Here is a 12,266-nt window from a genome sequence, read left to right on the forward strand (position 1 = left end):
AGTTTTTTTGGTTGGTTATTTTTGTGTGTCTGCGTTTAATGCAGTTGTCAAAAATGTTCCTTTTTACTAGGCTGAAGGCTGAAATCTCAGCTCAGAATGCTTTTTTTCAAGCATAGGTAATGAAGCCTCCTAAACAATAGGTGACAAAAGGACCTGAGAGAGCACAGTGTGCTTAGAAAGTCTAAATGTTTCTGTATAAACTGTCCAAATCCTTCAGCCTGGCAGGGGAAAAAAAAAAATAAAAAATTATCTCTTGCCTTTGTGAATTGTTAGTCCTGCCTTTTTGTTAAAAGTTCAGTTGTGTTCACCCCTGTCTCAGCTGGGTAGGTGGACCTCCCGTAACATCTGTATGGGTGAGAGTACTTTGTGGAAATCAAAATGTTGCTTTCTATCCGCTCAGTTGCGTGTTTGGCCTTCTCAGCTGGCCCTGAGTAGTGGAAAGATTATGTTTATTTCTTAGCAGTCTCTGTTCAGTATCCCACAATTCCCTCTTAAGTACCCGGTATTAGCAACTGCTGGAAATGTGACGCAGACTAAATGGACCATGTATTTATCTATGAAATGGACTTAGTCTTTTCTTTTGTAGTGTGTTTTTTTTAGGGGGGGGGCCTTTGCCCCCCCCAAATGCAAGTGTTGTTCTTTGTATTAAATACATTCTCTTTGTTTTTCCTTGTATAAACTACAGAATATTGGTTTCTAGGGATTTCCCTGCAGATGGAAAGGAAGACATGAAGTTTGAAGCTACTAAAAAAAAGTATAAACTCAAATCTCTAAAGCTAAGCCAGACAGTCTTTGAAACAGTAAAGCAAGTTTTATTACAGAGATTAGTTTACGTTACACTTATTTATTAAAACCTAATGACATCTTTATAAAAACTACTGTATATAAAGACAAGAGCAGTGCAATAGCATTGTAAAACACATTTTTGGTTTACTTGGCAATCACTTTAGAAAGACAATGTGATTCATAATATGAAGTTAGAGAATGCTGCAAAAAATAGGACAGGATTAGATCAAAAACTAGATTAGCAAATCACTGGACACTGGCACGTATTGATTTCAAACATCGAGTGTTATGTAAACGGTATTATTATCAATGTATTAATAAAGAATGGGAAATCACTGCAACCCTAGAATTTCTAGTTAGCTTAATTAGCCTAAAATTTGACTGCTGACTATTAAAATAGACTATCATACTCTATATATTATCTTCTTAGTGATTTACTATTTGTGTAAAAGGAGGACTAGAAGAAATGCCTGTCTTATACAAGAGAATTTTCAAGGCTGAGAAAAGATGTTTCTTCCTGGCAGGTGGGTGAGGTTTTGGTTTTGTTGCTTTATTTATCATACACCATCACTGGTGGCAAAATAGAACTGACTTTAGAAATCACAGCCATCATAAAACTATTAAAAACAGTTATCTAAAATAGCTGCTACAATATGCTGAAGTATACCTTAAGAGGCCGGATTGTTTTCACTCTGTATTTTTGTAAGATTGATAACCAGGCACAAAAGATGGTTAATTACAACACCAAGTCCTGCACAAGCTTTATAACTTATCTTTTTATGTCCTATGTTATACACAGCAATTATTAAGAAGTTGGACACTCAGTTCTTGGTGAAACTGAAGAGAGAAAATGAGTTGGACAAGGAAGGAGGCTTCTGGATCACAAAGGTCATTAATAGCCATTGAGACAGACAGCTGCCATTGTTAAACGGGGTGTATGATGGAATTACACACTTCTTTAAATGTTAATTTTAGATCCCTTATTTTTCCAACCATACCAGGATGGACACAGAGGAAAATATATCTATTTTAGTCCAGGTCTTTTATTTTTGAGAAAGATTGTGTTTGAACCAGTCTCTTTCTGCAAAAGCAGTTGAAGAATTCATTGCAGTTTATCTGGTTCACCATAATTTTGATCAGGTAAATGCAGAGGGGTATTGAGCACAGCTACACAGATGGTTGAAATGTTCCAGTGACTGTCTAGCCAGTGCTCTTCTATGATGTCCTAGATGCTGAGGGAGAAGGGCCAATAGTGATGGTGGTAGGGAAACACGTGTGATACACTATTTCCCTTTAGTTTAAGGCCCAATGAGCATTGGTCTTATTCAGGATCTTATATTCTGCTGAACTAGAGAGGCTATCAGATGATTATAACAACACAATTGATGAACAGTTGTTCATCAGCTATGACAAGGAATTATCCATAAATTAATTGGTAGGCAAAATCAGAATTTCAGCCAGAGAGTATCTACCTTATATTAACTGGCTCTGTATAGAGAATAAAATAAAACAAACAAACAAAAAGCACATCAATTACAAGGTATACATGTACTAGAAGTAAAGCATAAAACTGCTCATTAATAACGCACAATTCCCAAAGGGAAAAAAACCCTTACAAAATACAGTAAGTCACACAAACCAGTATCTAATACAAATTCCTTCATGAACATAAGCTTTTTACAAAGCTCTCTGTGGCGGGCGGTCATCATCTCACAATGAAAGTAGGTGCTGGTAGAAGATAGAAGGAGCAAAGAGTTACTGCAAAGCGCCAAGGTAAGACTGATTACTGTAGATACATACTTTGGGTGTCTTGGAGGGGTTATGGATCTTGGGAGACAATGTGGAGGTGTGGAGATGTGATCTTGGCAGAGGCATGGATGGCATTGCTTCCAGCTACTTGGTTTCCTTCGTATTTCTTGCAAGCTGGCACTAATAGCCTTACATCTCATAGGACCAGTTCTCCCACTGCCAGGAGCACTGACCTTTCCCTGCCGAAGCCTCTCATCACCAAGGAGAGAGCAGTTTGGACTGTCTGCCAGTATCTGCAAACCACTTAAGGTGTGTCGCTGCTGGAGGTTCTTTTTGTTCCCAGCTGAAGTGCTTTGAATGGTGCAATGCTCTGATGGAATGCTCTTCAGAAAACTAGAGTCTCTTGGGTTCAGTGTGCATCAAGGTTTAAAAAATAGTAGTTTATTTGAAGTGTGGTGTTCCTCACAATGTAAAACACCCCAGCTGCACTGTGGCAGAGCCGTTAGGCCTCTACAAGCTGAGCTGCATGCAGAGGTGCACATGCAGCAGCATTTGTGAAGCGTGAGAATGGACCAGACCTTAAGCTTACCCAGGACGGGATGAAGTCTAATGCCTGCAGAGCGGCGCTCCCACCTGTAGCATTTGAATTTTTTCGTATTAGCTGCTGCCTGCCTTTACTCATTAATGCTCAGCATTTTTTACTAGTTGCTTTGCAAAGAAAAGGGGCCATATGCATATTTGGTATCCTGCTCAGACTGGGCCTCTTTTGAAGACTGAGCACTGCTGTGGTCTCCAGCCTTGTTGGGTCCCCCAGCACTATTTAATCCTGCACGGCTTTGGTCATGTACCATCGTGCACCCTGGTAGCTGTGAATTAGCTCAAATCACTCAGTAGTCTATCCCTTTTGAGTGTAACAGAAGACTAAAATTCACTCAAAGAGGTACAAAAGGCAAACTTAATTGTTTGTTGACAAGGTGTTTCTCATGTTTGTTATACAGTAAAATACACAGGTATTTTAAAGTTATTCAGATTTGCAGGATGAAGTATTAGGCATGAAGGATTAATTTGGGATTATCATGGCTTTATGTTATGATTTCTAGATGAACTCTTCTGTTTGGTTGTCGTTGACAGGTTCTCCATTAAATAACTGAATTTCACAGGATTTGCTCATGTAATTGATACTGTATGGTTTTAAAATAAACCTGTCCTGTGGAAAGTTAGGTCAAGCTATTGCAATCTAATGACCAAGTACTCCACATACTTCTGTGGTAGCATCATTGCCTTTCTGGCTTAGAAACGTTAGATTTGTGAGGGGTAAACTCTGAAGCCAGTTGGTGGCTAAATGAATTGCACTATTGCCTTGTAAAACAGAGGGACAATGGTATTATTGCTTTTGAGATATATAGTTTGTTGATTTTCTTCTGTTTCTCTTTCGGCTTCTAGGAGTATGTGGGTGGAGTGGTGTGTCTGTGTTGCTTCATAATAAAGCTCCCCTCTTCAGGAGGCTGGGTGAAGCTGAAGCCAAGATGTGCTCAGATGTCTGATATCTTAGCAGAATCATTGCCAATTATCTTAAAATGTGTACTAAGGTTGAAACGACTGCTACCCCACAGTTTGACTCAATGACAGGGCTTCACTTACCTTGTAATGCAGATGACAATATGATTAACAGTGATGGGGATTGCCAGCATCTACCCTATTGTGACAAAATATTCACCAGAGAACTTTGGAAAAACTCACATTCAGTATTCTGACACTTAGATTAGGCTCAAATGGCAATAGATGGATGGGAAGGCAAAGAAAAGTTATCTACCAAAGGTTTGTTTTGTGATCTTTTTCCACCTTTGTGTGGATTTGCCAGAGCAACTTAATTTTCTTCCTATTAAGCATTTCCTCAGATATGATGCTTCTTTTCAGAGATAGTATTGTCAGTCTAGAAATAAAATATTGCTTACATGCTACTTTCTTCTGGAGACTCTTTCTATATAGTTTGCCTATAGAAGTTGTCTGAATGATGTTTCTCTTCAGGTGACTTGCTCAATCTCCCTCTTGTAGTCTTCCTCTTTCCTGCTTTTCAACTCTTGTAATTTAGCTGATTTTCTTGAAAGCTGCTCCTTGAAGTCTGATCTTACCTCTCCCATCTTGAGGCACATCAATATAATTTTCTGGAAGACATAAACACAAATGTTCCCATAACGTTTCACGAGCACACAATGTCACAGTATTTCCTTTAAAGAAAAAATTGGTTGTGGATTTAATGCAAGGAGGCACAAAAGAGGAAGGAAAAGCAAAGAAGAAGAGGTGTAGGAGGCCTCTGCCTTCCCTTATTAGCTCTGTTTGGCCCAGTGTGAGCTTGTGTGATATAGATGGTTGCATTTGCCTTCTTTTTTTTCTATGTAGTCAGAGCAGGAGGCTAACCTTGTTTCTCCCTGTTTGTATTAAACTGGTCCCAGTTCTGCAAAATATTAATTGCACAGTAGGTGCACAAGTTGCTTATTCTTACCTGTTACCTGGGGGGATGTGGCGTGCTGCCTAGCTCCTGGGTCTGGGTGCACACCTGAGGTGCTCATGATGTGCCAGGCCAACCCCTGGGTGAGCATCATCAAAAGGGGAACCCTGGGAACTTAGGAGGGAGGGAGATGGGATACTTTCCTGCAGATCATGGAGCCTTGGCTGCTGGAGACAGCAAGGCTGTATGCTACGTGATAAAAAACAGATTTCACCCCATATCCCTCCTTCTGTATGTATGCCAGTGTACTAATTCCACATTGTGTTGTCCACTACCTGTGAGATGAAAAGATCAAATACTTGCCTGCAAAGGTGAAAGAGGAAATGCAAAAACCTGCTAATCTCATTTCTACTGCTTGTAGTCTACTCTGAAAGTACCAAGTGCCAAGGGCTTCCTTCTGCAGCCATAACTTTACTTTGAAGTAAATCCTACTTCCGTGGGCAATCTCACTGGAGCGGAGTAAAGTGTGTATTCGTGTAGGACTATAGTGTGCTTGTGACCATACGGTAAATGCCTTTATCAAATGGCATGGAGCCTTCCTTTTGCACTCATTAACAAGGTATTTGTCAGATCAAGCGTAGGCTGCTTACTCTAACCCCTATTCCTTTCATATGATGAGAAAACGCACCTTTATTTCCACATAAGTAAATAAGTAAATACTATATTCATGTGCCTTCCTCACAAAAGTGTTGTGAATATTCATAATTTTTTGCTTGCAGTACCTCCTGGACTAACAAATGCTTTAAATCTACCCATCTTCACCATGTGCAAATCACATAGCTGTGTGATCCATCCATATTTGAACTATGGCAGCATGTAGGTAATTGGCTGGAAGCTCAACTAGGCAAAGTTCTGAGGTAGACCAGGATTACTAATTGTAATAACAAACTAAAACAATGCATCTGTTTGCTCAAGCAGGCAAGCATAATGGTATGAATACAAGCTGTTGGAGGCACAGTTTGGTATCCTAGTAGCAACAATACTTAACTTTTCCCACCAGAGTTCTTTGCATATTGGGTATTCCCACGTCTATGGGCTACATTATACATATTGCATTCCATTAATGTATAAAGTATAAAGAAACATCTACTTAGACAGCAGGATATTTGTGGGGATCAGTATGTTTGAGGTTTTCTAATGTTCTACCCATCAAATCTATCCAGTATATGAGGCTTGAGTCTAAACTTTCCTGTCAGCATAACCCCATTGAAATTGCAGTGGTAAATCTGCTCAGAAGCACAAGGTCGGGTCAGCAGCCACCTGAGATGTCGTTCAGCTGTATTATTTTAATTCAGATCTTTGCATTTCTCTCAGTACCGTTAGTCAGGGAGGATCTCTGAACAGAAATATGCAATTCTCTTGTAATAATTCTGAGGATTTAAGTCTTTACCCAAAACTCCATCAAATGAAGCCTATGTCAAGGTTTGACAGTTAATTGCTTCCTAATAACCAAACAGCCTAGATTAGCCTTATTCATGTTAGAAAAAAAATAATTACTTTGCATTGTTTTGTTCTGTCACTGTCCTTTTTTTGCTGCCGGTAGAAATGGATATTAACAAAACATGCAAACCTGCCCCTTGTGAGGTCTGCATGCAGAAGTTTAAAACAAGTTGTTTGTATCTAGAAGAGAGTCTCCTGAGACTTAGTTATAATGAATTTTAAAAATACCTGGGGAGAGAGAAACTGAAGAGTATGAGCACGTGTCATGGCTTGGAGCAACCTATATCCTGCACAGCACCTAGAGTTGTATCTTTCCACTCTTCTGTAGACTGCTGTGTGCCTTAGCTTAGATGAAATGCTTTACTAATCTACAGTCTGCATAATTTAAATCACTAGCTTGTTTGACAAGATGCGGTTTCTTTTGGTTATTTATTTATTTTTACATAAATGTTTAGAGATGGAGCAAGTAAAGCCGGGATTTGCATGCTCCAGGACAGAATACAATTTGAAATGTGTCAGACCCATCGGTCAGTCACTCTTTTTCCATACCTGAGAGTCCCAAAGTTGCTCCTGGACAGATCCCTTTTCCAAGGGTAATGTAAAATCAAGACTGTCACCAAGGTGGTGTAAAATGAGAGTTCCCAAATCCAAAGACCATAGGAAAGTTTATGAATATTTGCATGCAGCACAGAAGTTAAAATACCACTCCTGTGAGTAGCTTCAGTTCTCTGCCAGTTCCCCAATGTGTGTATAAAGCTACGGGAGCATGTGGGAGGATGCGAACAGCAGAGCCAGCAACACACAGACCATATGCAGCTCTGAAAGCCTCTTCCATCAAATACGAAGTATTGACCCGACATTTTCCAAGCTCCTGGCTGAGCCTGGTGCTGAATCAATAGTTTCTGCCTGAAACCAAACGTTGACAGGACAGATGCCAGGCTAAAGGGTTCTCTTCCTCTAGGGAGAAGTGGGGTGTGTGACTGACTGACTGAGGGTTGGATCAGTAGCATTGAGCGATGCTGCTTCAGACCGTTTTACAATAGTGGGATCACTGAAAATACTCGCATTTTCCTAAGAAAGACAAATGCTAATTTCCATGTACAGTTAGCCAGAGTATATTATCCCAGCATCCCCAAACAGCATGCTTGGCAACAGAAACCCTGTTATTTGTCACTTCTGGTCACTTCTACAGGATTTTAATGTATTTAGAGCTGAAGCGTGTGCTCTGGACGGTGGCTCTGGTTGCTCTTACTCGCTAGCAAAGGTTACTGCCCTTGTGTGACTCTGACACCCCTGAGTGCCACCGCTGCTCTACCTGGCTGCTCAGGAACAGCACCCTGTCAAGCCGCATCGATTTTCATTGCCCATCAAGGAAGAGGCCAACCAGAAGATTGCCTCCTCTTCCACAGCAATGACTTTGCATGGCGGCTTAGTTCCGCTAGAAAAAATGACATCCGTTAATAATGAAGGAAGGAATCAGAGCCTCTGGAGACAAGTTTTGTTCAGAGACCTTTGTAATTTTCTGACAAATGAAGTAAATGGTTGTCACATTCACCGTTCCAGGGCCTCTTGGTAAGTTAGTGTTCACATAAAAGCACCATCAATCATCGGAGCCCCTTCAGACCTCAGAAAACAAAGCAAACAGTGTCTGCAAATGTCCAGAACTCGCTCTGGTGTAAAATTGTATTACACTGATCTAAGGAGACCTGCATTGATCTGCATCTGTTGAGGTTCTGCTGCAATGCCTTCAAATCTGGTCATGCTGGGAGCGGAAGAAAAGCTGTTGCTCTCTCTGTTCATAGGAAGAGCTCGGGTACCAGGCTAACAAACAGCTTTCTGCAATAAGAAGCCCTTGGCGGATGCACTGATTATTATAGGCAATAGGAATGTCCTCCTTCCCCATAAATGGAAGGACAAGGGAGGACAAAGCACAATGCATGAGATTTTGAAAAAAGGCTCACAAGACTGAAAGGAAGGATATGAGAAATGAATTGCAGGACAAGCACCAAATGAAAAGCCATTCAGTTGTCTAAATATATTACAAACCAGAAAGAAATAGAACATAATCTAATTCTCTGCCTGTGCAGTCTGCCAAAGAGCAGAGAAATAATTTTCATAGCTTGGCATCTGTACACTTCTATGGCTATATTATACATAGCATATAACATTATTTCCAAAATGTATGCTGAAAGGCTACTTGGGTTACCAAGTCTAAATCTTAGAAATTACAAAATGCCAGAATGAACACTGCTAGTGCAATCTCAATTTGGCTATTTTGTTTGCATGAAAGAAAGCGGAAAGTCTCGGACTTTTTAGGTGGTGCTTGTTGTCTTTTTTTCTTTGGGAGAACATCAAAATAGCTGAATGATTCAGGTTTTTCCAATGTATGGGAAACTTTAACAGCAACTAAATTTTGCTTCAGGTTGGCTCAGTCCTGAGAAAGTTGAATGTTTCACTTTTTTGAATTGACTAGGAATACTTCAGCATTAAGCAGTAGCATTGGACGTTGTCATCTTGCCATAAAGGAGAGGTGGTTTGTCCCCTGTTTTCATCCGCAGGCACAAATTCTCCTCTGGTCTAGCCGTGAAATGCATCACGGCACCTGCATGAGGTCAGATGAGAGGGCTGCCTTAAATGGTGGCAAATCAATTTTGTTGCAGCCATTATGTAAAATGACCACCATCACTGGAAGCCACCACTAATGTTTCTAAAATAATAGCTGGCTCAGGGAAGATAAGACACCTGGCACTTAAGAGTTTAAACAAAACCCAGGCGCTGGAAATTTTCAACTTGAAAAGCAGACTTGAATTTTCAACTCAAATGTCATTTCTACTGTAGCTGACAATTTTGCAAAGGTGGAGAGAAATGTCAAAATATGTTTGAAAGCCAATACCTCAGGAAGGTGTTGGGGTTTAAACAGAATAGATGTGCAACACATGCCAGATTCATCAGAGTTAAGCAATCTCTTGCCTGCAGACCGAAGAAGAGACAATGAAAATACTTGGGATGTGTTAAGAACAAAACCAGAAGCTTCTGCCCTGGTAAGTGTGTTCTTGGTGGTTGGGGGATTTATAAATGGGGCCAACAGAGAGATTTCCTTTGCTGAGTAGTCAGAAGTGTGTGGGGCGCTTCTATCCATCAGTTGTAAAGAAACACTGTGGGACTTTGAAGCAGACCAGTAAGCCCCAGGGAGGCAGGGGACAGACGGACTTGATAAATCTTGGTCGTATTTCTGTGGGGACATTTTGGAGGGGTTTCTATTTGAGGGCAGGTGCCAACTTTATTAAGCTGGTCGCCCATAACTTACCTTGTGCAGGTGTGAATGCAACTAGAAAGGTTATTACATGCTTTGGATTAAGCATAGATAAAGAACTGTGAACCACAACTCGTGTGAGTCATGGATCTGGGGTGTAGCACCAAAGCGGTCAGGAGACAAGCAGTTCCCTGTCAGTTCAAGAGACTTTCACAGCAGGATTTCTCTTCCCTCCTGCTCTTTTGGAGGACATAACCTATCATTTTGCTATCACAGCTTGTGAATCACTCAAGCAAAGGATAGATCAGTTGCAACAGTGAGTAGAAGAACAAGCATTTAGCTGGTATCTTCTGGAAAGTCGAGGCCTACTTAGAAGTCTCCTGCAATGTGCCCTGAGCAGTGCTTGGATGCACTGTGTACTTCAACATACACAAGGGTACCAGGAGAGAAAGCTTTTGCTATAGGGCAGGTTATACTAAGTTTATAGCAGTCCTACTGAAATACCAGAAAGCCTGCTTCTGTAATTGATGTTGGGAAAGCCACAGTCATGCAAGAGATGCTATCTGCTCACATTGTTGCTTTGCAGGTGAGAAGAAGCCATTTGGATCACATTAGTTTCCTTTGGCTTGCGCTTACAGCAGTGTATTTGCTCACGCTGCAATGCGTTAGCATCAGTACAACAGTGTACTGAATGAGGAACAGGTCAGACACAGGATGTGAATGGGACCAACTCAAAAGTGCAGGTGGAATAGGTCCTACCTCCCAGTCACTGGAAATGTGGCTGCATGTCACCTGTCTAACCATTCTCCTCCCTTCCACCTGGGAAATACAGGTGGGACACAGGTACGTGCTTACTTCCATTGCGCTTTCAGAGCAGAGTCACCTGTCCATGTCATGGAAGCTAATTATCATGTAAGCTTAATATGTTACAAAAGTGAATGCTGACAGCCGTCTTAGACACTGGAGCATTGTAGCAATATATTCAAGAGTAGCAATGACTGTTTACAAGGCTTGAGAAAGGGTTACTAGAAAAAATGCACAAATTATGAAGCAGTGCAATTTTTAAGAAATTTCTATTTTAATAATGTTATGAGTGTTGGTAAATCTGACTTATATTGCTTGCTCCATTTCTTAAGAATCTTTCAGCCTGGATTAAGCTTGTGTAACTCCCATAAGGACTGGGGGATATAAACCAAACTGCACTTCGCTGCTGAGAGCAGCTCACTGGCTTTAAAGGAGCTTTAGAAACTCTGGGAAGATCCTGCATTCCCAGGAGGTAGGCTGGCTTGGGCACTTGTACAGGAGAAGGAGCTGGTGGTGGATGACAGGTACCTGCTGGCCAGGTCCTTGGCTGTGCAGCTGTCCTGCAGATGAAAGGTTGGTGGGTCAGGAGAGGTGCAGGGCTACTCTCTATACCAGAGGGACGTACAGCAACCTGAAGGATTTACATTCTACTGCTGCTTATTTCCTAGCTAAATCTGAACCCAGTACTAAGACCTGCTAATCAATGACAGGCAAGCCCCCCACCGGTGTGTAGTCACACAAGATAAAGTTGCCTCTTTAAATTACTTTTAAATTTGATTCCATGACTTGCTGCTGCTAATATAGAGTTCACAGATGGTTTTCAGAGGAACACTTTGTCTATAGCATGTGTTTGGGATTCATATTGCTGGGTCCACTGGTTTGGACTTGTCTCTAGGGAAGTGCTCTAAGCTGGTAGCCAGAGAGCTGGGAAAGAAATTGCAATCAGTTAGAAATTGCCTCCCAGTTCTCCCCTGCAATGAAGGGGAGGGCCCTGCACCAGCGCTGTTTTTGGCACAACGGATAGTCTCGTTACCGATGATCTGGTTGCTTTTTTGGTAAGTGAAGCCTGGCTGCTCGGATCCCAGGTCTGTCTCACAGGCGGATGCAGGAGGAGGCTTGGCACTTGGAGTGAGCCTGGAGAGCTGCTGCAGGCGAGGACTTACTTTCCCCACCTCCTCCACCAGAACTGTGGGTGTTAAAACAGCAGCTAGCTTAACTTCTGTGATTAATATGGCTGTCTGGCTAGCAGACCAAAGCTAAGAGAGAAAACAGGTTTCCTGTAGAGTTTCTGGAATATCTGTAATTGAATAAATTAAATACATCTTTTGTCCCATTGACTGGGTTGGGTGGGAAAGGAATGAAACCACACAGGATACAATTTTCTCTATTTTTTACTAAAGGCCATATTTTACAATTCTCACTTACAAAGAGCAATGATGTGAAACCAATAGGGTTGCTAACATAAATAAATATTACTTACTGTGAAGAATGGTTTCTGAAGTAATCCTATGCTTCTGAAAGTCAAGTATTTTTTCAGTTAGTAGCAATGTTTTTCATTTGATAGTTCCTGAAATGGTTGATACTCCTGAACACAGTTCTGGAAAGTAAAAACATCCAGGAGAATTTCTGAGGGTTTTTTTTAAAAAGGAAATATGAAGCATTTGAAGTTCTGATTTATGAGTGTTGAATAGAGGAACAGATGACGGTTTGAGAACATAAATTGAA

The 12,266-nt window shown here is 41.1% G+C and overlaps 1 protein-coding gene across 4 annotated transcripts in view; it reads right to left on the bottom strand.

The window, feature by feature from the left end:
• Positions 1-804: 804 nt before the first annotated feature.
• Positions 805-12,266, bottom strand: part of SHISAL1 (shisa like 1) — an 86,842-nt gene continuing 75,380 nt past the window's right edge. For 2 of the 4 annotated variants that reach the window (XR_008822203.1, XR_008822202.1), the window contains 2 exons: positions 12,022-12,138; positions 805-4,700 (listed from right to left, as the gene is read on the bottom strand). Coding sequence is in view for 2 of the 4 variants with exons in the window: in XM_056341170.1 (XP_056197145.1) it covers positions 4,688-4,700 (13 nt within the window). In the remaining 2 variants the exon portion in view is untranslated. The remainder of the gene's footprint in view (positions 4,701-12,021; positions 12,139-12,266) is intronic. The other 2 variants (XM_056341171.1, XM_056341170.1) reach the window with 1 other exon arrangement.

The sequence above is a fragment of the Falco biarmicus genome, chromosome 5 (genome assembly GCF_023638135.1).
Source record: "Falco biarmicus isolate bFalBia1 chromosome 5, bFalBia1.pri, whole genome shotgun sequence".
NCBI lineage: Eukaryota > Metazoa > Chordata > Aves > Falconiformes > Falconidae > Falco > Falco biarmicus.